The sequence below is a fragment of the Dipodomys ordii genome, unplaced genomic scaffold (assembly GCF_000151885.1).
Source record: "Dipodomys ordii isolate 6190 unplaced genomic scaffold, Dord_2.0 Scaffold150, whole genome shotgun sequence".
In the NCBI taxonomy this organism is placed as follows: Eukaryota; Metazoa; Chordata; class Mammalia; order Rodentia; family Heteromyidae; genus Dipodomys; species Dipodomys ordii.
The window spans coordinates 3,680,743-3,708,628 of NW_012267366.1; the positions used below are offsets into that span (position 1 = coordinate 3,680,743).

General features: G+C 36.9%; 1 protein-coding gene across 4 annotated transcripts in view; it reads left to right on the top strand.

Moving 5' to 3' along the window:
- Glra2 (glycine receptor, alpha 2) overlaps positions 1-13,054 on the top strand; it is a 125,976-nt gene extending 112,922 nt beyond the window's left edge. For 3 of the 4 annotated variants that reach the window (XR_001175653.1, XM_013032140.1, XM_013032141.1), the window contains exon 10: positions 12,664-12,942. Coding sequence is in view for 2 of the 4 variants with exons in the window: in XM_013032140.1 (XP_012887594.1) it covers positions 12,664-12,942 (279 nt within the window). In the remaining 2 variants the exon portion in view is untranslated. Of the gene's footprint in view, positions 1-12,663 lie in introns of all 4 variants that reach the window. The other variant, XR_001175654.1, reaches the window with a different exon arrangement.
- The last annotated feature ends 14,832 nt before the right edge of the window (positions 13,055-27,886 follow it).

The following is a 27,886-nucleotide window of genomic DNA, read 5'->3' on the forward strand; positions in this document are numbered from 1 at the left end:
AGCAGAAGAATGAAGGTCTAAAAGACAAGTGTGAAAAGATAAGACTTAACCTTTAAGTTTTAGGTATAAAAACAGATGTTCCTAAGAAAATATTGAAAAGCTACCACATTTAGCCACCAAAGTAGGTACTCACAAAGGTCTTTTACTACTGTATCTAATATTACTGTCACTAAAGCAGCCTCATTGACTCTCCACACACACACTGCATTGACTCCAAACAATGGTAGCCTCTGCTTACTTTCAACCTTCCAAATCTCCTAAATTCAGCTTATAGAAAAATCATAACCCAAAAGCAAGCAAGAGAATTCTTCCTAGTCTTAGACAGGGCTTCTACGGGAATGGCAGTGCAAGGTAAACAACAGATGATCCCACACAGTAATCATTTTGGTATCAATTGTGTATGAAATTTATATCTATACCTATATATGTGTTTATATGTGTGTGTGTGTGTGTGTAGTCCATATACACAACACACATGAGAAAGAATGGGTGTGATAACAGCGCAGAGAATTTTGCTATCAGAATTATCTAAGTTACAAAGGAAGCCAATGCTTGGCACGATTTGTCATTGATGTTAATGTTATGACTTTTCCCATTGATGCTATTGCTATTGAGTTTAGCAGTAGGTTAGTTTCTTGATTACCGGTCCTGTCCATTCTCAATGTTCACTTAGCACCCAGAACAGATGGCAAATAATGTTAATAATTAAAAAGCTCATACTCCAGATGGAAGATGTTCACCTTCATGCTTCTTCGAATTTAGTGTGACTTGAACACTGTAAGCTAGAACAGAATTGACAGAGCTACTAGGAAAGAATTTCCCTATGTAAGGCATAACTATTCTCTTGACGAATTGAAACATCTCAACTGTGTTATGGTTTTCTCAGCTACTTTCTCTAAGACAACAGCAAACATTAAGTGAAAATATTTTTGCCTTAGAGATTTTTAAGCAGAAAGCTAAATGACTTAATAATAATTAAACAGTAACATATGCTGCTATAGGTAAGATATATTCTGAAATAGAGTGGGGTATATATTTTTACTATATAAAAATTTGATTCAAATCATATGTTAAAAGAATGTGGACTGCATATGTTAACATGGTCCATGAGGTGTAAAAAACATTTACTCTACACCTATCTATTTACTAATTACAATCTATCTAGGTTGCAGAAAATGTCTGCTTACCTGGGCTAGAGGAAAATCCATAAGACTTGGGGTCTGAAAGCTAAAGGAAACATTAAAAGAAGCTCTGTGGTGAGAGCCACTGAAGGGTTTTGAGCTGAAGAATTACCTTGACTTGACTCACATTATAACAAGATCCACCTAGTTGCTATGTTGAAAATATACATTATTGTCCATAGGGAGAATCCAGAAGCCTAAGGACCAACCATGTTAGAAGATTATTGCAATAATTCTGATGGAATGATTTGGACGAGCCACTATCAGGTGGCTTTGACCATGTAATATTGGAGGTAGCAGAGTGATTCGATTCTGCTTTGACTTTTGAGTTGATTTGATTCCAGATGCTTGATAGATTGCATAGACTAACATAGGTGCCTAAAGAGGATGGAGAAAATAGCCTTTCCATGTGTCCACACCTGACAAGCTAAACACAGGTTCTCAGGGAACGATTTTGCTCTTGTAGGCCTTATCTAGCAAGTCTAGCACATTTTTGGTTGTCACAACTAGGAAAAAGAGGTGCTACTGGCATCTAATATGGACAAAGGCCAGGGATGGAGCAAAACATTCTGAATGCAAAACGTATGTCCTTACAACAACTAATTATCTAGACACAATTGTCAATAATGCTATATAGTTAAGCGACACTGAGCTAGCTACAGGACAATCTACTACTGAAAGAGGAAATGGATTGTTTATTTTTTTTTTTTTGGTAGCTAGGAATCTTGGCCTTCCTCAATCCCTCTTCCCTACATTTCTGCTACTTGTAGGTCATGGCAATATCAGTTCCTGAGATCCTGGTCATACCACAAAGAATTTCTCATCCCCTATCTAGTCACCTCTGCCCCTTCAAAAATAAACGTACATAGCTAGAGTTTAAGAATAGATATTATATATCATTATGCTTACAGTGCTTGTCCTATAACAGGAGTTTCTTTATTCAACATTACTGCTGAAAACTAATAAATAGAACAGATTGATAAATGGATTCTGCATGACCAGGGCCCCTGCAATGGGAGGTCCTGGGTGCAGAAAAGCTTTCAGTGGATCAAAGGTTTTCTTTTTCCTTCTGCCGATTTCATTATTGAATAAAATAAGCAAAAGTGAACATTACATCCCTACCTGTGCCTAAGTTTTATGGCCATTACTGTATAATGCTTTATCTCTCATTGATAAATGTAAGTAACTAATAAGATACAATCTTTTTTTAAGTATTCTGTAATCTTTTCCTTTCTACAAACCTCCTCCAATACTTGTATGTATGTATTTATTTATTTATTCTCTTTTAAAAAGTAGATTACTTTGTACCAGAATTTTATAGTTATGAGCACATTTGACTCATTATAGAATGTGGTTTTCTTAGAAAAGATTGAGTGTAAATCCGTTTTGATGAGTAAAATCAGCAACAAAATGAGCTTATGTTTACTAGCTACTAGAAGATCCTTCTATAAAGTAAAAAAAAAAATCCCCAGGCAATCAATAAGGACTTATCAAGAACTATTGATCATATACAAGATTCTTAGTTCTGAATCTAATATCAAAGACACTACCCAGTAATTTGTCACTTTCATTTGGTTCTCATATTTATTTAAGTTCCATTTCTTTCTTTCTTTTTTTTGTCGGTCGTGGGGCTTGAACTCTGGGCATGGGCACTGTCCTTGCACTCTTCAGCTCAAGGCTAGTGCTCTACCACTTGAGCTACAGCACCACTTCCTTATATTTATTTAAAAGAAAGCACAATTGTGTTTGGTTTTCAGAACAGGAAAGAGATTGGCTGATGAATAAGTGAGAATCTCTGAGATTGTGCCCCTGAGAATGTCACTAGATATGATATGGCCCTCCTGCTGCTGCATTATTACTGAGGGAAAGTCAACATGTTTGTTTTTCACCCAGGAGCTACAGCCCCCATTAACATCACATTATATTAGAGTGCTGCTAGTTCTTCAGTAATATGACTCCTGTAGTAGGGTGGATATTGCAGCCTTCCACAGTGATGCTCTATCTCAAATGGCTAAGAGAAGATACAAGAAGCTCATTTCAGAACAAACCAGAGCCAACATATTTAGCATGGCTTACAGAGCAGTGTTCACCATATATATATATATATATATATATATATATACACACACACACACCCATATATGAATATATATAATTTTCTTTAGGAAGTTGTACAAAGGAGTTGCCATTCAATAGAGCAGCTTATGAATCCAGTGCCTCTTGATCAATGTCGTCCCCTACTCTCACCCATCCCTCCCACCCCACCCCTTCCCTCACTTTTCTTAATGTTTAGGTTATGCATTGAAAATTTTGCACATAATAAAGTAGTTTATGTATACAACACATCTTGATCTTATCATCCCTTCAACATCTTTACCCTTATTTGTCTCAGTTTTGTGGCATATACTAGGTGCATTCTTGCCTGCATTTTCTCTGTTCACTCTTCTACTCTACTCCTTTTAATCCCTTCCCCCACTGCAAGTATCCATTTCCTACTATTCATTTTGCTGGTCTCTGACTTAGTCCTTCTAAAGAACATCTAGAAGTAAGCACACTGGGTGGTACCCAAGCAGTTATTAATGAATGAACTTAAGTATATTAGTGTCCATGGAGAATCAACACTGTATTTAAACTGACATTTTTTATTCCTACTTTTAAAACTAAAAGGCCAGCATTCCCACAGGACCATGAACAACCTAAATATTTGTAATATTTCTTAGTTTATGCTAGGAATTCTAAGTCTTGAGACTTTGATATTGAAAATGTAAAATATGGTGAAACAATAAGTCAAATAATATACTCCAGCTACTATGCATAATAAATAATTTTACACTTAATGACACAAAACAACCAGCAACTTATTTTGCTCAGGAATTTTGAGAAGGCAGAATGAGGATGATTTGTCTCTGTCTTAGTTACACCTTCTAGTCTCTTCTGGAAAGACTCAATGTCTAATGGGTATTTCTTGTTAGGAGTACCAAAAGATTAGAAATGCTAATTAGTGGCTGTATGTGACCTTTCCATGTGTCTTGGCTTCCCTCCAATATGGTGGTCTCAGTAGTGTGGGACTTTTTATATTGTGGCTCAGGATTCCTAGCACAAGTTCAGTAGTCAACAGGAAGAAGCTACATCACCTTTTGTGAATTTGCATTGGAAGTCATACAGTGTTGGTCTACTGCATTGTTTTTGTTATATGCACATTACCAGCCAACCTCACTAGGATCAAACTAAGGGAACACAGACAGTTCTCAGTAGGAGGGGCTTCAAAGATGCATTGGTGGATAGGGGCACAGCTCAAGAGGTAGATCACTTGCCTACTATGTGGGAGGCCCTGGGATCCATCTTTGGTGCCTCAAAAAGAACAAGAACGCCAGGTAACAGTGGCTAGCGCCTATAATCCTACCTATTCAGGAGGCTGAGATCTGAGGATCACGGTTTGAAGGCAGCTGGGGCAGAAAAGTCCCCATGAGACTCATGTCCAATTAACCACTCAAAAACCAGAAGTGGCACGGTGGCTCAAGTGGTACAGTGCTAGCCTTGAGCACAGAGAAGCTCAGGGACAGCGCCCAGGCCCTGAGTTCAAGCCTCACAACCGACAAAAGGAAAAAAGGATGTTTTTTTGTACAGTGGGGCATGACTCAAGTGGTAGAGCTTTTTTCCCCATACAGGAACTTGAACTAAGGGCCTCATGCTTGTTAGGTTGCTGTTCTATCACTTGAATCATGACACTAGCCCTATTTCATTTTCCTGATGACTTTTTCTGAGATACAGTCTCACAAACTTTTCTGCCTGTGATCCATTTACTCTCAGCCTCCTGAGTAGCTAAGAATATAGGCACAAGCTTCCAGCTCCTGGAAGTAAGACGTTTTGTTTAGCAAGAACCAAGCCCTTAGTGCAAAAAAAAAAAGATACTGAAGAAAATATGGATGAGAGCTGTGGTAGAGATCATCTTGGACAAATACATTCTGCCATAATCTACCCACTTATCAAAACAAATCAGTCCTCTCCCATATGCAAAACAAATTCATCTGTACTCTCAGAGATAGATTAACTAGGTACATACGAGAACAGTAAACTAGGGAGCTGTTTTTAAAATTATTGTTATTATCCTTTACAGATAAGAGAAATGAGGTCCTTCCTGTAAAAGACTTCCATAGGTAAAACTTATTACATGCATTGAACTAGAATGTGGTTCAAAATGTAGGATCTCATCATTTAAGTCAGGTGAGATACTTTGGGTTAAGTACTTTGGGGACAGTTTAATATGAAACCCAGAGTTCAGGGCACGAGTGGCTCACACTTTATCCTCGCTTGTCAGGGGGCTGAGATGTGAGGGTCTTCCCCTGAGCCTCTTTGTGCTCAAGGCTAGTGCTCTACCACTTGAGTCAAAGTGCCACTTCCAGATTTTTCTGAGTAGTTTATTGGAGACAAGAGTCTTACCAACTTTTCTGCCTGGGCTGGCTTTGAACTGAGATCCTCAGATCTTAGCCTCCTGAGTAGCTAGGGTTACAGGCCCATGAGATTTATCTCCAATTAACCACCTGAAAACCAGAAGTGGCACTGTGGCTCAAGTGGTAGAGCATTAGCCTTGAGCACAAAGAGGCTCAGGGACAGTGCCCAGGCCCTGAGTTCAAGCCCCACAACCAACAAAAAAAATAACTAAACAAAAACTTGTGAGCTAAAAACAGATGTGCCCAACTTACCCAGCAGACAATATGAAGATATTCACAGAATAGCTCCTATTCAAAACAAGTGGTGAGGAAGACACAGTAATGACTGACTAATCACTGAATTTTAAAATTTGTTGGCATAACTAGAGATCCTTCCCTTGGAATTGCGCTTGTTCAGGTTTGCTTTGCTCTCTGGGTCTGGGTCTGCTTTGTTGAATCATCTTTTAGTCTGTTTCATAACTGTAAGTGATTAAGGGTCTAGAAAACTTTTTTCAGGGGCTGGGAAGGTGGCTCAGTGGTAGAGCGCTTGCCTTGCACGAATGAGGCCCTGGGTTCGATTCCTCAGCACCACATAAGCAAAAAGAAAAAGAAGCCGGAAGTGGCGCTGTGGCTCAATTGGTAGAGCGCTAGCCTTGAGCTGAAGAGCTGAGGGACAGTGTCCAGGCCCAGAGTTCAGGGCCCACGACCGGACCCAAAAAAAACAAAACAAAAACTTTTTTTCATTCTATACTGTATCTGCTGCTTTCTAATCTAAGTGGAAACAATTCCATTAATTGTTGGAAGCTACTTGTGTACAATTTATAATTCATATTATTAAACAGGAGTCACAGCTACACATCTCTTTAAGATATGCCCAATTTCAGTTTGAGAGGAAGAATATGATGATTACAGCTAATTATCCTATATTATATATTTTAAAGTTCCTAAACCTTTCAATATTCTTATGATAAAATGTAAATATGTAAGGGGATAAATGTTAATTATCTTGATTGAAGCATTCAGCAATGAAACATATAAGAAAACATTACAGCATACTCCATAAAAACTCAATTATTTTGATCACTTAAAGAGAAGGTTTTCTTGAGCTTAGCATGGTAACACATGATTGCAACCCCAGTATTCAGGAAGTTAAGGGAGGACAATCATTAATTCAAGACATGCCTGGTGTACAGAGTGAGAATTTATCTCTATTGAAAAACAAAAAAAAAGATATAGTAGCTTCCTTATAAACTGCCTTTAATAATGTATCCCAAATGACACTTTGATAGTTTTAATTCATTTCACCACATCATTAGGTACCAAAGGGCTATATTTGATTTTCTTCATTTGAACTTTTACAAAGTCTGATCAGACTCCTTATCCAAAATTCTTGAATGGAAGCCATTTAAAGTTTAATAGAGGCAAAAATATAAAAATTGAAGACTCCACACAGATCTGCATGTTAGATGCAATTTTTAATAAGTTACATTACAAACATAACTAAATAGCTTTTCTTTTCCTCTGTTCCTTAGGAAATGTGTGTTGTTCAGGAATGGTTTGAGATTGACTAGTTTTTAAGTGTATGATAAATAATCGTGATAAATTGTACCTATTCTTTATTCATATCTATTCACAAGGCCCTATAATATGAAGGAAGAAGTGGAGACCTGAAGAATTTAGGAAAATTTCTCATGGCCATCCTTCTTGCCTACATCCAGATGATACAAATGGTCAGGTTTTTGATTAAGCATTACTCAGCCAGAATTTCATTGGGGACTTTTTCATTGAAAACCTATTGTGTTTGCACTTAACTGTTTCCTAAGGTAGGCTAAAGCATTCATTATGTCTTACATTTATTGAAGCTCACTACAACCTTTGGCTCCAACTGAACAATTTCCTGTTCCAAGAAAAAGGGCAATTCAGTCCAGTCAAAGAAACTACTTGAATCCAGGCACTGGTGGCTCATGACTGTAATCCTAGCTATATGGAAGTTTAAGACCATGCGTAGTATCATGGTTTAAGGTCAGCCTGGGCAGACAAGTTTGTGAGGCAAACTTGTGTAAGTTTGCCCCCGCAAGTTACATGGGAGGCTAGGAATGGGAGGATCATGATGTTAGGCCAGATAGGCAGAAAAGGGCAGCAAAGTCTGTAAGACTCCATCTTTACAAAAGGAAGGTGGATTTGGTTGTGTGTGCCTGTGACCCCAGCAACTCATCTATAAAGTATTGCTCAGTTGTACATGTCAGAGGGAAGTGACATCCTATTTCAAAAATAACCACCACCAAACAGTATTGGAGGTATGGCTCAAGTAGTAGAGTACCAGCCTAATAAGTGTGAAGCCCTGAGCTCAAATGTCAGCACTGTACCACCACCCCTGACACCCTTACAAAAAAATGAAAAGAAATGAATCTAGGTAAGAAATGTAACAGAAATAAGTTTCTCCAACCCAAATTTTTAGGAATCCCTTATTTCTTCCTCCTTTTACTTATATTAAGATTATTTTCTTATGACAACCAATTTAATACAAAGAAATTCTGGTGTATTTTAGGTTTACTTTCACATCAAGATAAGAATTATCCAAGCACAAGAATGGGTTACATTTTATAAGTTAAAAAAGAGATAAAATAAGTAAAAATAGATAGTAAATCTCAAAATGAATGACATACTGCCATGACAGAACTTCCCACAGCAGATAGGCTTTGAGGAAATCCTATCAGAGAGGAGAGGAGAAATTAGGAGAAGTGCAACTGATCAGATGATTCATTTTCTGTAGGAATTTAATCAGTGAATAACAAAACAGGATCAGCTAGAGGTGATTACTGCTTACTTACTGGTGAGGCTGGATCAGGAACAATGATTTACTGGGTCCCTCCCTAATTAGGAAAAGTGCAGAATACATGCCTACAATTCTTTGCTTACTGGAAGAACCTGTCTGTCCTAGGAATGATGCCCAACTACTCTGTGCCTACGAGATGGTTCCGTATTTTAGCTTCATTTGCCCATGACTCAAACACATCTCCTTTTTGCCCTTAGGAATCTTGCCATACTGCCACAACATTCAATTCTGAAGCTGTTAGAAAGACAATTAGTCATTTGGTAAAACACCAAAATATTCAAATTGGTTGCAGTTACGTGTTCAGAATCAAAACCATCCCATTTGATGGGGATAATTTAAGTTCTATATTTAAAAGGCATTGAATGAGACATACTGGTAAATAAGACCCTTAAACTAACATTCATATCTCCTACATGGGAAGAATTAAATGGATAATTTCTACCGACAACGGATTTATTTCTTGTGGTAGAGAATCTTAAAGAATTGATTTAATTAACTGTAACTATGCTCAGAAGCATAATTTGAAATGCTGTTGAACAAATGAGGGAAGTATTTTCCAGCATAGGGAAAACTGTCCCAAATTTCCATTTTGTTCATTATTCAGGAAATGTTTACTAAGAACCCGCAGTTTGCATTACAATGAACAATATAATGATATTCCAACCTGCCATCCTTCTATTCTAACTCTAGTAGTTAATTGAATGTGTTAATCTCTTCAGCTGTCCATTCACAGTATGTGGGAAGGCTATAGAAATCAAATGAATGAGTCAGTATGAAAAGAAACATGGGTGCATATATTTAGGATTCTTTCTGTTTTATGAGCTAAAATGGGCTACTAGCTAACCACCATTTGTATGTCTTTAGGGGATGAGGAACTTAAAAGAATATTATCTCACTCAAGCAGTGAATTAAATGTTTAATCATGGGTTTCTAAATGTTTTTTAGATGTGAGAATAGCAATTTATGGGATTCTACAGATATGAAAGGGAAAAAGAACAATTCATTTGGGCAAATAAAGGAAACTGTATTTCAGGGATTATTTCCATTTGAAAAGAAACTTTAGACTTAATAGTATAGAATATGTTGCATATTTTAGAGATGGACATTAGAACTTATCAAGGCCATTGGTTTCAGATCTTTTACATTAGAGTCACTGGATTCTCTTTCAATCATATGGATGCTATATTTTCATTCCTAGAGTCTAATGCAGTTGGTCTCTAAGGAGCTTGAAGGAAAGGCAAGCATATACATATTTTTTAAAAGTTCTCCTACCTCCAAAGCTGAGACCCACAGCTTTAGGGCACTCTTAACATTTTTTTTGGCCCCAATACTCTAGGTTCTTGAAAGAATGCGTAGTTTGCCCAAGACCAACATAGTTTGTAAGCCTCGGATTGAAAGCTAAGACCTTAGGAGTCAAATTCCTTGTGTGGATCTCTCCTTACTAAATAAACACCACTTCTGCTTCACCCACATATTGGATGAGGAGGTTTAGTTAGCAATTATGGTGGTTACAAAGCCCAAGGTTGTTTATAATCCATGTGACAAGCAAGTCCCCTCCTCGTAATGTGTACTTTCTTGATTGCTAAGCACTAAGTCTTCAGATGGTTATAATGACACCATAATGATTAATGTATCTGTTTATTCCACATTTTTAGAACTTTAGTTATTTGAAACTTTTACATCCATAAAATCTACCATTCCCATATGGAGAAAAATAAATTCGATTTAGCAACTGAATCAATGTCAAATTTAAGTGTTTGTTACTTGGTTTATACAGTTATGTACATGCAAATATTCAGATGTCAGGAGGACTATTTTTTTTTATTTTTTTTCAGGAGGACTATTTTTGCCACCTTCCTTGTAACAGAATGCTTTTAGGTTAACCTCTTCCACTGCATTCTATGCAGATAAAAGCTCTTGTTCAACTTTACTGTCTCCTATAGCCTAGCACAATGCTTGACACATAGTCAACAGCCAATAATTAATTGGTAGTCTTCATTACATTTTATTACTCATGAAACAGTGCACATTGAATCAGCCTGGTAGGACAATCCAACATAAATAAAAGAAATGAAGAGAACAAGAACAGCTATACAAACTCATACTTTCACAATTACATTTTAAATGAGCTTTGGCTGATATTTTGATTTTTTTTTTGTTTTTTGTTTTTGGTCCGGTTGTGGGGCCTGAACTCTGGGCCTGGGCACTGTCCCTCAGCTCTTCAGCTCAAGGCTAGCGCTCTACCACTTGAGCCACAGCGCCACTTCCAGCTTTTTTCTTTTTGCTTATGTGGTGCTGAGGAATCGAACCCAGAGCCTCAGGCATGCAAGGCAAGCGCTCTACCACTGAGCCACCTTCCCAGCCCTGATATTTTGATTTTTAAATGGGCAGATTTAAAGTATAATCAGTGTCTTTTATTGGTAATACTAGATGCACTCACTATGAAGAACTACAATTATATCAAGTCTTCCATTTTTCTAGCTGGATGTGCAAGGCAAAGGGTGACATGAAATGTTTAGCCATTATTCATACCTTCTATCTCTTCAAATTCCAAGCTATTTCCAGGTAACAGTCAATATACTATTAAGCCATGCCATGTTTAGTGTTGGCCACAACTGAGATATTATATCACAGTGGGCAATGTACATAAACTAAAGGTCTCAAGGAATCCATTGAACTATTTTCTTCATTACCATGCTGCAATGTACTTCTTGCCCAGGGAAATGATACCTGGATACTAATCTAGCTAAGTAATTCAATCTACTATTTTGTTGGTTCTGTTGTACTGGCCCAATGAGTATATATATACTATAATCTACTATACTGAGTCTAAACATACATTCTCTTACTTCCCATTTTGTATTCTATGAAGTATGACTAGCTGATAAACACCCCCCCTCTTACCTATCTTGGGAACTTCTTGACCCTAACAAATCTCATCTGAATGTATACAAATGGTACAATTTGTCCTTCCCACTCCATTTGGGTTATACTTTGATCTTACATTCTTATTAAGTTACATGTTTATCTCTCTCTCTCTCTCTCTGTATATATATATATATATATATATATATATATATATATATATAGTGAAAATACCCTACAGAGGGGTTACAATTACATGTAGCTGAAGACATTGATCACATGCAGTTAAATTGATTAAATAAAATGAATTCTGAGTTTCCTCATACTGTGGGAAACACAAGCATTAAAGAATGCAGCAAAGAGTTGGATCATGTTGTGGGAGGGAATAACCTAGTTATAAAAGATAATGACTCAACCAATAGCAATTTAGAACTGAACTTATATCAACCCCAATATTTCAACACATCCAACTATCTGACCCCTTTATTTGACTCAACTACATGCCCAGATCACATATATTTGTGTCTCAATCTATGTGCACATTATACCAAGTAATAAATACAATTCTTCTTCTTTTATCTAATTCATGTAGAAATCATCAACACAAGATACCACTGACATCAGCTAAATTAACACATGCTGAAATTTTGTAAAGATGTTTCATGGGCTAAAGAAATCAATGTTAGAAATCAGCACTGGAAAAAAAAAGTACTCATCATAGAAATATTCACACCAAACCACAAATACTTTGTCTCTGCTCTATAATTGGTATAAACTAGAATGCCAGAGGAGAAACAAGGGTTCATCGTAGAGCTAACACTATTATTATTATCATTAGAGCCAATATCAATGAAGGAAAAAGACTGTAACTATGCCACAATGTTAATACCTCCTAAGTCAGACCAGCCATATAGCTGGAGTTCACTAAATGTTTTTTTTATGTGAATAAACAAGTGAACAAATGAACGAATGGCCCTCTGTAAACTTGAAATATAACACTGGCATTCAGAGAACTGGTTGTTAAACAGTTTATTAAAATCTATGTATTCATTAAGCCAGATTGGGGGAGAAGTTAGCAGTGAAGATAGTATAGTTAGTTTCTGTTTATTTATTAACTAACATGACCACAAAGCCATTATTCTTACCCTTAATTTCTCAGCTGAAAAAGTTAGTGAACTGTATCTGTTCGGTGAATAATTTGAGCTCAACTTGAAAGCAAACTCATCATGCCAAAGGTCTCCTACACCTCCAACTAACTGTGATTTATCTTTTTTGCTTCTGAAGAATTTTAAGCAACTTCCATCAAACTTGACTGACAACCAATCTGTGCTTCCTGTCTTTCTTCTCCCAGGAAGAAGATGGCACACGTGAAAGTCGTTTTAATTTCAGTGGTTATGGAATGGGTCACTGCCTCCAAGTGAAAGACGGAACAGCTGTCAAGGCTACACCTGCCAACCCGCTTCCACAACCCCCAAAAGATGCAGATGCCATCAAGAAGAAGTTTGTGGACCGGGCAAAAAGGATTGACACAATATCTCGAGCTGCCTTCCCATTGGCCTTCCTCATTTTCAACATCTTTTACTGGATCACCTACAAGATCATACGGCATGAAGATGTCCACAAGAAATAGATGTGCCCTACAGACCCTGGGAACCTTCTTGCCTAAGTGTTGTGCTTGTAAATACACAGTAAATTTGTCTTTATATCACTTTGACAGAGGAGAAGATTGAGGGAGGGGGGAGGGAGCATCATGCGGGTGGGGCTCCTGGCACCTACATGCAAAAAGACAAGTTAATATGGGGCAATGGAGAAAACTGCACAAAATTAAGGTGTTGCAGAATCATAAGAGCATAATTCCCATCCATAGTCTTTAGCATTGATTTTTCAGGTGACACATCAATCAAATGCGATATGCAGGGTCAAGTTCTTGAGGGCTGATTACCTTTTTATTTGTTTAGATTTGAATTATTGTAAAGAAAAGTTAGCTTAACACACACACACACACACACACACACACACACACAAACTTTGAAAGTACTTACCATCTGACCATAGTGATTAGTCATTAGTGAACTGAGGACCAAACTTTTTCAGGAAAATCCTGCCTCGTTTTTAAAACAAGCCTCCAGAGCTATGTTCTTTACAATGTCTGTAATTAGTGTTTCACCCAAAAAATCCTTTTGTGGGTTGTAAATTATTTGTACTTATCCAGAAAACAACAACAGCAAAAATAAACACCAATCACAAGGAACATATTTCTACTCTATCTCTATGTAGGTGTGCACTTTAATATTATGTTTCTTTCCTAGATGTAAATTTGAGATTTAACTTGTGTGTTGTGTAGTTGATTTGCTAGTATATCTTCTTACAGTAAATGCCTATTTCATTTTAGATCCAAGTTAGCACACCATGTATTTTTTTCCATTTTCACTTTATTTTTGTGTAATTTTAAGTGCCCAAGTGTGACTTAGCCATTGCAGCCACTCAGCAATCAGATTGTGTGTCCTGAATGGTATAGCTCAGATTACCTTAAACTTCCCATTTCTGCTCTCATTATAGATGTAACTACTCTTCTAGTGTGAACTGACCCATGATTTCTACTGTCAACCCAAGTGAATATTGTTTTAAATATCCTTGACTAACTTAAAGAATCTTAAAATTGTACTGTGATTTTCATAACCTGTTGCCTTTTTGGTACCAGAGCTATGTGGTTTGAATTCTGGCTACATGTTTTAAGTAAGAAAAAAAAAGACGTATTTTTGCTTACTCAAAAGACAACCTGTAAAACTATATGGAAATAATTAAATTTTACATGTGTTGTCAAAGGGGTTATTTTAAAAAAGCATTTGTTCAATTTCAATAAAGCTATGTGTGCCACAAACTTCTCTAGAGATTTTCATTTTTGCACTAAAATAATAAATTTTTCTATCTATTCTTTCTTCCTCATAAACTTGAAATACTTACACAGTTATTACATTAATGATGATTATAGTATTGCAATAAGAAAGAAATGTGCTCTTCTCATGGCAGAAATATGGAAATTGACTTGCTATGGTGAAACATGCATGCCTGTAATCCCAACACTCAGGAACCTGAGGCAGGAGGGTCACAAGTTCAACATCAGCTTGGACTGCACAGTAAGTTCCCAGGCTAGTCTATGTGAGACTCAGATAGATAGATAGATAGATAGATAGATAGATAGATAGATAGATAGATAGATAGATAGATAGATAGATAGATAGATAGATAGATAGATAGATAGAAGATAGATAGATAGATAGATAGATAGATAGATAGATAGATAGATAGATAGATAGATAGATAGATAGATAGATAGATAGATAGATAGATAGATAGAAATGCAGAAAGAATTACTAGTAGTGATTTTGGGCAGAATTTGAAATAGATACTGGGTATGAAGCATGGAAAAGCACTAAACATACTTAGAAATAATATACTCTTAAAGTGAAAGATCAACTATTCCATTTATTAGTCCTGATTTTGTCAGGATTGGCATTCCAAGAAGAATGAAAAATTCTTACAGCCAAAGTGAATAGAAATAACTCATTTTAACCCTTGGAGATTTTCCTTAACCAAAGAGATTCATCATCATGTTTGCAAGATGCAGATTTACAAATCAGTATTTACAACCTTCTAAACCTATTCAAATATTGAATCATTTCCATACACAGAAACATTGCAGTGTGACTACAAATATGAACGATGGAGATAGAAAGTAGCTTAGCCATCTACCAAAAGTGTGATGTTGGATGAAGTATGTTAACTTCTGTGATTAGTTCCTGTTTCATGGCATTTCCAGAGGATTGATTTGGGAAAATAAAGTCAAATCCATTAGCACTGTGCCTGATGCATTGTAAATTCTCAAAACATTAATAGATAATCAAGTAACTACTATATAAATCACACTGTTAATCCTTTGAACAAGAAACATTAGAATGGCTAACCTTGGAAAGTTTAATCCATGCTTTTGGCATCATGCCTTATGTTTTACTCTATGTTCTACCTTATTTCTCAACTCTTTTCCTAACAAATAAGATGAAGTATTTACCTTTTGCTCTCATTTCTTCTGCTGCTTCAAAATAATAAGATTGAGGATAAAATACCATCCAAAATGGTCCTGACCTTAGAAATGTCCTAGGAAAAAACCCTGGCACTACATACGGCAGGATGAAGAGGCACTTTGGGAAGGTCAAACTAAGACAAATGGTTATATTTAATCAATATGTTTACCATATAATTGTGGGTATGGTTCAGTTCTCCCACTAAAAAGCTTAAAATATGTCTGCCAGACACTCAAGTAGACAAAGACATTCTAGAGGTATAAGGGCTTCTGAACTTTTCTATGGTTCTAGCCTATATTCAGCATTAAATAAATAAATAAATAAATGCACCACATTGAGTCTTACAAATCAGATAAAATCTCGGAGAAAACACCTGGAGTACAACATAGACTAGTGGCTAATTCCCCTATAATGATATTGGAGATCTTATTTTTCTTTCACAATACTACATGAAAGAAAATAGTTTAAGAGCAATATCATGGTTTGATGAAGAACACTTTATTACCAGTTTTCATTACACTGAAAGCTTCTGGAAAAAAAAGTGATCATGCTTTCCTGCGTTCTCTGTAGTGTGGGGGAGCTTATAATGCCTAGTCGATATTAGAACTAACACCAGTAAAATGAGTGAAGGAAGTTCTGCTGTGCTTGCTGATAAAGTTATATGAATTTCCCCTATTCAGAAATTGTATAACTATCCACAGCCACCATTTTTTTTGCACAGTGGATTACTAGGGGCTTTGCCCTTGCACGTGTTTTGATTTGTACCATTTGCCTCTAAGAATACATCAGAATGATTTAGGCTTGAGACTCTTTATGGCTTTTTCTGTTTAGTCCTAAACAGATACTACAAACCAGATTAGCTGTAGATTTTTTTAAAATCCTTCCAAACATTGTTAGCATTAATATCCTTGTCTTTGCCATTGAGGGCAACTGCCACATTCTGGAAGCAAAATTGCCAATAAAGATTTAATGAATATCATTTTACATTTCACTTACTCCATTAATATCAAATAAGAAGGTTACAACCAAAACACAGTATAAAATTCCATATCATGCTTCTCAGCTTTGGGAAAGAAAAAAATCTATTTAGGACTTTTTAAGACTGTATTTCCTAGTTTAAGCCTGAAGCCAACTTGTGGGATGGTTCTAAATCCTATGTCTTATACTCATAAATTCTTTCAACTTCTACTTTAAGCTTTTTATTATGTTTACCAATTTTTTTCTTTTTAAAGTATAATTTTACTGATTCAAGAAATATGTGTTCTTCACTGCTTACAAAATCAAATAACTAAAGCTAACACCACAACCTCCTTTTCAGCATGTTGTGTTGTTTTATTTGTTTGTGCTGGTACTGAGGTTTGAATTCAAGGCCTGGCCACTGTCCCCTAGCTTTTTTGCTCAAGGCTGGTTGGTACTCTACCACTTGGCCCATAGCTCTTCTTAAAAATCTTTTTGGTAGTTAATTGGACATAAAAGCCTCATCGGCTTTCTTGCCTGGGCTGGCTTCAAACTGTGACTCTAAGATCTCAGCTTCCTAAAGGGCTAGAATTACAGGTATGAGTCATCAGCAGCAACCAGTTTTTGATTCTAACTGCCATCCAATAGAGCCAGATCACAAAGAGTCAATGTCTACCCTTTAATCAACAGATAAACAGAAGCCTTATGAATTAAATATCTTGTCTCATATTAGTTTGTATATCCAGCACAATTTGATTCTTAACCTCTAGCTACATGCTTTCACTATAATCTACAATGCCTAAGAAAGAAAAACCTTGTAAATACAAAGGTATAGAATCACAAGCCAATCTTCACAGATGACAAAAAATTGGAAAAGAAGGCAAAATATAGAATACTTGCACTGAAAATGAATAATAGAAATAGCACAAAATTTTACATGCAACATTAAGAACATCTATTCAGATTCTTATGTGAATGAATGGTCTAAAAGATTCTAGGGTTGAAAAAAAGACCAACAGGATTTAAGCTGACAAGTATTTATTCTCATTGTAAAGGAAGCAGAATAACTTTCATTTTATTACACATGTACCCACCTAAGAAAAGCTGTGGTCTTCTCACTGTGATGCAAATGCATTTTAAAATAACAAATAATATATTTTCCCCCAGCTGAAAGTAGTGTGGATATGAAAGTTTTAAACTATGAGCCAGCATTTACAAAGTACATTATCATGCTGGCACAAATGAATCATCAATAAGTTAGTGTACTTTCAAAGAGAAGAGTAAAGCTCTGAAGCACACATTGTGAGGTATGTAATACACTGGTCTGCATCACACAGGGGCCAGGGCTGCTCCAAAATGGATAGATAAGTTTTCAAGGCACATGGCCTTGTTAGACGATCCAGGTCCTCAAAAGTGATGGAATGGAGTAAAAGAACATCCCTTTCTATTAAGGATCAGACTAACCAAGGATTTATCAAATTCAGTGGTATATCCTTTCTCAAAACCATCACTGCTTCTTAAGGAGAAAGACTTAGTGGCAGAGGAATGAGAAATGAAGAAGAAATAAAGGATAGAAAACAAAAGTTTCCTTTTAAGACATACACCAAAGCAGATCAGTCTGCATTAATCTCCAGTGGCTCCCATGCAAGAGTCCTCATTGTGTCCACATGATTTGGCTTTACATCCCATCACCCATGTCCTTCCTCCTGTCTCTTTTTCTCTCAGGCATAATGGCCACCTTACACATGCAAGACACACTTCTACCTCTGCACTTTCTATGGCATCCTCTTTCCATTTGACCACAACCTTTTAGTATAAATGATATCACAGTATGTGGGGTAAGCTTTGCAAGGCAACATAGTCTTTGCTGCAAGTAATCGACAAACATTATTGGAACACAAAAGCAGTTATATATGGTTCATAAACAAATTGCAGGGGTAATGCTCCATTAACTTTGCTTACTCTAAATGCATGTGTGAAACTGCATGGTCTTTGAACAATTATCGCACATGTAAACAATGAATGCTAGCAGGTTAAAACAGGTCATGCTTGCTGTATGAGTACTCAGTGAAGGGGACAAGGAGAACAGAGAGGGTGAAGGAGGGTGAATATGGTCAAATACTTCATGTGCACGTGTGAATAATGGAACATTAATTCTTGTTGATATTCTTTAAGGAGTGGGACCTCCTGTATTTTAGACATAGTCCTTATCCCCAATATTTAGTCACAACTCAGTTTCCTACTAATCATCAAGATCATTCACTCAGACTAATACAATAACCCTTTCCTTGGCTTGCCAATCTAGGGCACAGGAAGGCTAAACTGCCAGATGGCAATCTTGACTTCCAGTTCAATGAAATTACTGTTGACACCTGAAGGAAACAGAGGAAGAAATTCCAGAAAATTTGTAAACTGGAGATGTTCTATCCAAATACATATAGATATAATTTTCAAAAGAATAAAACCATGACTCTTGGGCAATTATATAATTAACACATGTCAAATATTACAATTAACTCATTTTATTTTTTGTTGGTGGTGGGGTTTGAACTCAGGGCCTAGGTGCTGTCTCTGAGCTCTTTTGCTCAAGGCTAATGCTCTATTGCTTTGAGCCATAGTGTCACTTCTGGTTTTATGGTGTATAATTGGATATAAGAGTCTCACAGACTTTTCTTCCTGGGCTGGCTTTGAATTGTGATCCACAGATCTCAGCCTCCTGAGTAGATAGGATTACAGGCATGAGCCACCAGTGCCTGACGTACATTTAGCTTATTAATTGCTAAAACAAAAAAACAATAATTAGCAAAATGTTAAATAATCCAAAGTTAATTTGAGAAACTAAGTATTTAGAAACAATGTTTCCAGAATTTTCCTAGGTTAGATACAAAACTGGCTGGTGTCCAATAGAGCCATAAAGAGTAAACCCGCTCTTTGGATTAAACCATTCATGCTTCTCCTGGACAAAATTCTTGAAGTTTACATTGACCTCTATGGAGCAATTAAATAGCCCCCATGATACAATGGCAAGTTCAGCATCAGGAATCTTCTTTGCCTAATTCCAAGATTCAGATAATTTTCAAACAATTTCAATTCAAATGTAACATTTAACTCTCCTCTATCAATATCATTCCTTATGAGCCAGAGACTCAAAGTGGCATGTTGTGTATCATATAGCATATAATGTACCTTAGGCTCAGAACCAAAATCCACTGAATTCTACCCTGGTTCCATTTTAACTATTCTCAAGAGTTTTTCTCCATACATCTCAGGGAAGGGAAAGTTGTAAATGGAGTTTATCTCCTTTAAATTGTTCTAACTCTACGTGATTATTTGTTCATTCTTCTGGAAGACAGGTGACATGGTCACAAAGGCTTAGTTTGTGCAATCTTCAGTTCAAATTCTGTCTCTTATTTTGTATGTCCTTAGGCAAAGATTTGATGCCTCAAGCCTGAAGATAGAATAAAATGTAAGAGTATCTATCTCATAGAATTGCAGGTAAGGATTAAACTGATTTTTATCTGCTGCTTAATGAATAAATATTAGTTATGACTTCCCTTTAATTAGAAATATTTTATGTCACTAAATGATGCCATTTAGAATCTATTGCCTTAAGTAGAGTCTGTTCTAGTGTGGTCTACTCTAATCACACAACTGAAATTATCTCAACATCAAAAGGGCTGACTGAAAGTAAAACTGTCATATCTAGAGACAGTCTGAACAAACAGGGTTTTTTATTGTTTCACTTTGACCTAATAAAGAACGGAACAGTTTTCTGGTTTATCATTAAAAAGGCTTAAATTGGCCTAACTCGGCCAGTGGGGGAAGTCATAAGGATGACTTTATAACTAATATTGATGAAACACCCAGCACGTTTACAAATTGCTTTCACACAAATTCTGCCAAATCACCATGTGAGCACAGGGATGACAAATTTGGACCAGTTTCTCTTGAAGCCTGTTTATTCTCCAGTAAAATTGAGAAGAAGAATAGTTTTTCAGCAACAGCACTGTCATCATCACCATCATTTTATGACTAAGGAAATTGAAACATGGCATGGTGAAGAAACTGTTCCACTGTCTCAGAGGTAAGTTCTACTATCAAGTACTAGCTATGGTGACTGTAGGTGATATTGTTAATATGAGAATAATTATATTTGTCCCATCTCCCCACACTTTAAGGCTACTGTGAGAAATAATAATAATAATAAAAATAATCCAGAAATGTCAAAGATATGTGAAAACTATTCCAGGGATAAGTAAATGGAATAGAGAAACTAAAGCACAGGAAGGTCATAAATGTCACAGTCCAGATTCAAACCCAGTCTTCCTAAAAAATCCATATTCTTAGTCACCAAATTCAATTGCTTCTTTACCAAAAGAAATCATCATGATGGAAGAAATGTTATTACCCTCCTATCTCTACTAGTTATACCCTCTAAGACTTCTATGTAACATTTTGAGTATTTCTTTTTTATAGACTTAACAGATCATTTTGAATGATACATTTCCTTATCTATTTCCGCTTACTATCCAAGGAAATTTTAAGGGAGCTCTATTAATTTCCTAGGCTTGTTGCACAACTGACCAAAAACTAGTGGCATACAAGAATAGAAATTTAGGAAGTAGCGCTGTGGCTCAAGTGGTAGAGTGCTTGCTTGGAGCTGAAGAGCTCAGGGACAGTACCCAGGACCAGAATTCAAGCCCCATGACTGACAAAAAAGAATAGAAAGTTATTATCTAGCAATTTGGAAACTTAGAAATATAAATCAAGGTGTCGGCAGGGTTCTGCATCTTCCAAAGACAAGAAATACAGAAGACTCTTTCCTTTGTCTCTTCCCAACTGTTAGCAGTTGCTCGAAATCTGTATTTCTTGGCTTATAGCTTTATCACACCAAATTCTGCCTTAGTCTTTACATGGCCATTTTCATTCTGTCTTCCTGTTTCCAAATCTCCATCCCCTTATAGGGATACCTTACAAGGCCTACTCTATTCCAGTGTGACCTGATCTTAGATTATTCCTCCAAATATTCCATTTCCAAATAAGGTCACATTCTGAGGGTCTAGGTGAGAATAGATTTCTTTTAAGTAGGAAGGGATACAATTCAACCCTTTAAAGGCATCAACCATGCGTAATTTTTTATAGTCTTCTAGGCACCTCACCCAGTGTATAATATGGGTTCAGCCAGATATAACTTAGTGGCTGAGCATGTAGGCCCTGGGGTGAGATGGTCTGGGGTGAAATCTTGCCTTGCCTTTACTGGCTGGGAGCCTTTAGGCAGTGATTCCCAAAGCTCTATGCCTCAATGTCCAACTGTGTCCAATGGTTTCTGTTTTTCAGGCACAGTTCTCATCCAATTGATTTGTTGAGATCAAATGTTTAGAACAGAACCTATCTCAGAACAAAGTTCAACCAAAAATTATGAACATTTTGGGCTATAAACACAGTATTGGTTAAATAAACTAATGAAAGCAAGGAGTGCCAGATTGTAGTAAAAAAAAACATATCCACACTGTTAATATTCTGAAATATTTTCACATCATCCCTTTGCGCATCAATGAACATTCAATTTAAAAGAGAGAAAGGCTAGAGGAGCAAAGGAGGGAGTTAAGAATGGAAAAGGCTTGCCTTCCCTTCCCCTTGGGGCAAAAAATAAAAAGGAGCCATAGAAAAGCAGTATTATTTCTAAGAGACCATGCTAGGAAAATGGAATTGCTTTTCTGAAAGTAGAAGATTAATACCTGGAGGGCCTAAAATGTAATTATGGTATTGATCTCAAGAAAGTCTTGGATGAAGCAGCTGGGTTTTCTTCTTCTCTTTTTGTTGTCTGCTATCATTAAAATGGGTTCACATATCAAGGTCTGCAGACTGCAACATATGTGAATAGTAACCATGAAGATAAACAAAAAAAGAGTTTTGTTAATGGGTCCAAAAGGTACCTTTGAAGATATATATATACCCACATGGGCAATTTCTTTACATGCAGAAGGAGCTCACTAGGATGTTATTCTGGATCTTTCTTAGCTAATCCCCAGAAAGAAAGATTGACTGGCTGTGACTAGAGATTGGGGGAGTCTTTCCTACCCATTGTTCTCTCCTCTTGTAGGTAAATACCTAGCCTCCAAAGGGTATACTGTGCCTTTATCATGTCTTATGTTTTCAGTATAATGATAATGACTTTTTATAGAGAGAGAACTATGGTCCTTCTATAGTTCTTCTATAGATCTTCTATAGTTCTCTAGCACAGTCTATGACTTGATAAGCCCTACTCATTCTAAAGAGTTTTACAGCCTGCTTGCTCATGGATGTAAGTCACATTTTCCAGTATCAATGCTATTTACAGTAACAGTGACATAGATATACCACACAGAATGTGTCCTTGGTAATGTTTTGTCAGAAGAATGCTTCTTGGTTTTTAATAACCATTCTTCACCTAAGAAATTTCAGAGGAAGGAGGGTTGTGTTTAAAAATTACATTTATGCCTTAAAGAATCAATACAAGCTTTCTCACAAAGGAGTATACAGAAACATCTCAAATTTCACTCTAAACATAACTGGCATTTCAAATGGATCAGGTATGTGTGCATCAGAAGTACACACAGATATTCTGAAATGGTAACAGGGGATTTGTGGCTAGGTTGTTGCTGGCACTAATAAAGATATCACTGCTTGCTAACAATTTTACTGGTTGGTATCAAAGAAGCAATGATTTAAGCATGTACTTGGCGATATAAGAGTTTATTCTTATGTATGGCCATTTTAGTTACTTGGTAGTTTGTGTTGATCTGTAATGAATAGTAGGTTTTCCCATTTACAATAATTAGAAGGGGGCTCCTTTCCTACTGGCATGTAGTATAACTAATTTTAAAAAGTAATGTTAAGCAAGATGTGTCCTCATCTTGTACTTCTCATTTACCTTACCTATTTTTCTGATTTTTCAACTTGTTTCAACTTGAAGGAAAAAATAGATGACTATTCATAAGCTCCCAGTAATGAGAAGAATATGGAATAATTGGCAGGATGTCACTTTCAAGATCAGACTAAAGAAGTGTGTTCTCTCTCTCTGCGTCCCTAAACCTTATGGTTTGTATATTCAGAAGAAGCATACTACCATAACACGAACTGTCCTATGGAGTGGACCACAGGTCAAAAACCCAAGGATGCCTTCAGCCAACATTTAGCAAGAAAGTTGGGACCTAAGATCAATAACCTGTGGAAACCTGAATACTGCAGGCAATCACATCTCTCGCCATCAAGCCTTGAATTGATATAGTCCTAGCCAAGACTTTTATTTTAGCATTGTGAAAGACTAGTACCCAGGTGACAGAACAAAGTGATGCACAGATTCCTGCCCCACAGGCACTGTGCAATAATAAATGCTTTTTGTATTAACCTGTTAAGTTTGGGGGGAATTTGTTACATAGAAATAGATAACTAACATCGACCATAGGTATGACAGTGAGAAAAATAAATTCATGACTTAATTAGTCCCCAAAGAGCTCACATTATTTATATCCTTGAGTGCTTACTACCAGGAAAGAGACTAAGACTTTCTTTCCAAATATTCTCTGGCTTTCCAAATATTCTCTGGCATGTGTGGAAAATTGAAAAGAGTGCTTGCCAAAAATTAGGGTAGATGCTATTTTAAATGAAAACCAAATTTAGAGAATTATTATCTGGAAAGAAAAACTTATGTCATTAGCTAAATGTTCTCATTTTATAGAAATAGAAACTAAGGCTTAGAAGAGTGCTAGCCCAAGGCCTTACAGTCCATGGCAGCATCATGTCAGAATCAAGGGATCCACAACACTCTATGACAGTAATTAGAGGACAGGAAAATCAGAAGAGCAGGAGGAACCTTGAATGTAGACAGTAAGGCTTGGACAGGGCTTGAAAGAGTAGTTGAGATAAGGAAAGGGATTTGATAGCAGGGTGCTAAATTACAGAAACCATAGTGATGAGTACTGAGAATCAAAATCTCTGTGAGTTGGTCAGTCATCAAACTTCATATGAAAGATAAACATATAAGGAAGCCTCCAAGTAGGAAAACTCAGAAAAAGTAGGAAGACAAATCTAGGTAGACAGGCAAATCAAGGAAGAAATATTTTATAAGACTTTATACTAGGCAGCCAGAATGAATCTGGAAACAAAGCAAATAGATGAGCAAGAAGAGATGTTATGCATCAAACACTGGGGAATCTACTAGTTTCGTAGTTTCTATTCCTTGGATCATGAATGTTCTATAAAGACACATGTATTAAAGGCACAGTACCTGGGTTGGCGCTACTGAGAGTTGATAGAAACCTTAAAAGGTGGGACTGCTCAGTACCAGTGGTTTATATCTGTAATCTTAGCTACGCAGGAGGCTGAGATCCAAAGAGCCAGAAGTAGAGCTGAGGCTGAAGTGGTAGAGTATTAGTCTTAGGCAAAAAAGCTCAGGGATAGTGCCTAGGCCCTGAGTTCAACCCCTGGGTCTGGCACAAAAAAGTGGGACCTAGGGAGTTTTAAGTCTTAAAGGAGATTGTGGGACCCTAGTGTCTTCTTGTCTTTCTTTTCATATTCATCTATAAGATGAATTGTCCTCTTCTGTCACTGTCTCACCATGAGATAACACCACAGGTCTAAAATTATGCGCCAAATCTTTTTTAAGTTGACTCATCTCTGGTATTTATTATAGCAATGGAAAACTAATACATCAATCTTGAAATAGAATATAAAAGAAAAGGCTTCTAGCTGTAGCTATTGGGCTTATACTTGTACATGTAGGTGTGCTGAAAGCCTTACCTGGATTTTTGTAGCAACTGGATTCACCATGACATGACCATATGGTTATGTAGTGCTCATTCTACACAGCTGGACAGTATAGTACAGCCTGTGAGAGGCTAATAATGCCTGGGAAACCAATATGCGAAATTAGTCCACAATAAGCCAGCTTTAAGGAAACTATTGATTTTTTTTCTCTAAACGACTGACTTCCCAATTATAGAATCCTTAGAATCAGAGAGAACACCAAATATAATAGTCTGCTGTAATTGCTTTGGTAAGGTCTGTAATAATTCACTGACTCCTGACACAGAGAATGACACGGGTGTCTCTGAGAAGAACCCAAAGAATTGTGGCCTGGAGCCACAAGTCTGGATTCTATTCCAGCAAGACTTAACCTCTCTGTGGTCTTCGTTTTCCCCAACCATGTACTGGGGATGGTAATAGCTGCCTTCCTTATGTCATGAAGCTTCTGTAAGTGTTGAAGTTTGAAATGTACAAAAGGGCTGTACAAATGCTTGAATACATATTTTAAGAGGTTCCATTAGTTTTCCAGGTGGCCATGAAAACCCTCTTTCACTCTGTAATAGTTTCCTTCGCAAAGAACAGAGGTTCAAAGGCTAAATTGCATAAAATTGACTCACATTATCACAGCACACACAATAAATAATGAAGCTGAGATGATTCATAAAGATAATTAGATCAAGGTCCTGCAAGGCAGAGTGTTATGGTTTGAATCTGAAATGTCCCCTAAAGACTAATGTGTGGATGGCTTAATTCCCAGTGCAGCAATATTCAGAGGTGGGGCTCTGGGGAAGTGATTGAATCATAAGAGCTCTGACCTCATCAATGGACCAATCTATTAATAGTTTCATAATTTGCTGGGCTATTGAAGATGTTGGAAACCTAGGAGGTAGAACCTAGTTGAAGGTAGTAGATCTTTGAACTGCATCCCCAGACTCTCTTCTTCCCTCTCTTCCTCCGCCTCCTCTTCCTGCTCCCCCTCACACACATCCTTTCTCTCTGATACCATGAGCTTAAATCAGTCTTTCCTTCTTTAAGTTAATTTTCTCACATATTTTGTCACCATGATGGAAAGTGACTAATATATAGAACATTTAATTCCTATGGTCCTGGCCAGTTAAGAGAAGCCAGCCAAATGAGTAAGTCTTCAAAGTTTCTGCCATGGAGAAAGTACAGGATCCAAATGACAAAAGCAGAGGATCAATGATTAAACGAGCATGGAGACTTCCCTGGTGTGTAAACCAAGGCAACACTGGCTGCTATAATGGGAAAACCACCAAACAGAGAGGCTTAACACAGTACAAAGCATTGATATTACTTCAAAGCAATTTCAAAGGTGGCTATCTTTTCTTCTAAGTAGTGATTTGGAAGCTTCAAATGTTCCACCATCTCCATGAGATTAAGTGACTAGAATCCTTGGCATTTGTCTAATACACCGGAAACAACAGGGAGAAGAAGGAATGGCTGCTTTCAACTGCTTACGGCAAATATGATGCATATCATTTGTACTCACAGTCCTGTCATAAGAACTTGGTACGTGTCCCTCTAGATACAAGGGGAGTGTAATTCCTGATTGCCTGGCAACAACTCAACACTGAGGACTCCAAATCTCTGGAGGACAGGCAGTCATCTATGCCTTAGCTAGGAAAAGGGAAACACTGATTTGTACTTGGTGTTCTTTCATTATGCTAGCATGTTTATGCAGTGCACACATCAAAGGTTGGTTTTATAGCCAGAAATATTACCAATAAAGAGATAGCATTGCTTGCAAAGCCACTGACATATACCTTTAAGTCATATGGAAATAGTCCTGGCACGGTTCTAAATCAGAGCTTAGAAGGTGGTGGAATGGCATCAACAACCAGGCATAAGGTGAGCATGGAAATGCACTCCTATAAGCCCAGTACTCAGAAAGCTGAGGCAGGAGGATTGTGAGCTGGAGGCTAGACTAGGCTACTTTCCTATCTGAACAAACAAGCAAAAACAAAGATAGAAGAACTCACCTTGGAGTCAAGCCAAATTAGGTTCTAATCACTGTTGCAGCTCAATTAGGAATGTTCTATTATTTAGTTAAACCTTCCAAACCTCAATGTCTTCAGCAGCAGCAGAAGCTCAATATTACCACTTTGATGACACGGCAAGGGCTTGGCCCATAAAGGGAACTTATAAAACAATGTCCTCATGGCATCTATTACAGTCAGGTCACATACATCTCCTATTGCCCAGAGACTCCCCTTCCAGGTATAAGCCAATGAATATATATCTTTGCCAAAAGTACCAGAATGATCTTAGCAATACTGTTTATAATGGCTAAAGAAGCAGAAACTATCCAATCACCACAGAGTAGAATGGATATGGAGATGGTGGTATATTTCACACAAAACACTTCCCACCAGTGTTGAACTATAGCTACATACATCAACATGGATGGATCTCATAAGTACATACTGAGAAAAAGAGACCAGAATATAAATACCATATGATTCTGTTTATGCAAGGTTCCATATAGCTATATTCAAATGTGCTGTTCAGAGTGATCATTACTCTTGGAAGGAACCAGTAAATGAGAAAAGGCAGGCAAATGACTTGTAGGATTCAAGTGCTATTCTCTTTGTAATTTCAGTTTGTGAAAATACATTAAGATGTAAATTTACACCCATAAAAATGTTTTTAATACTGCCTTTTGATGGACAGATGCTTATAGTGTTTAAATGTTAATCCCAAGTGCCATGGGCTTTTGCAAGGGAAAGT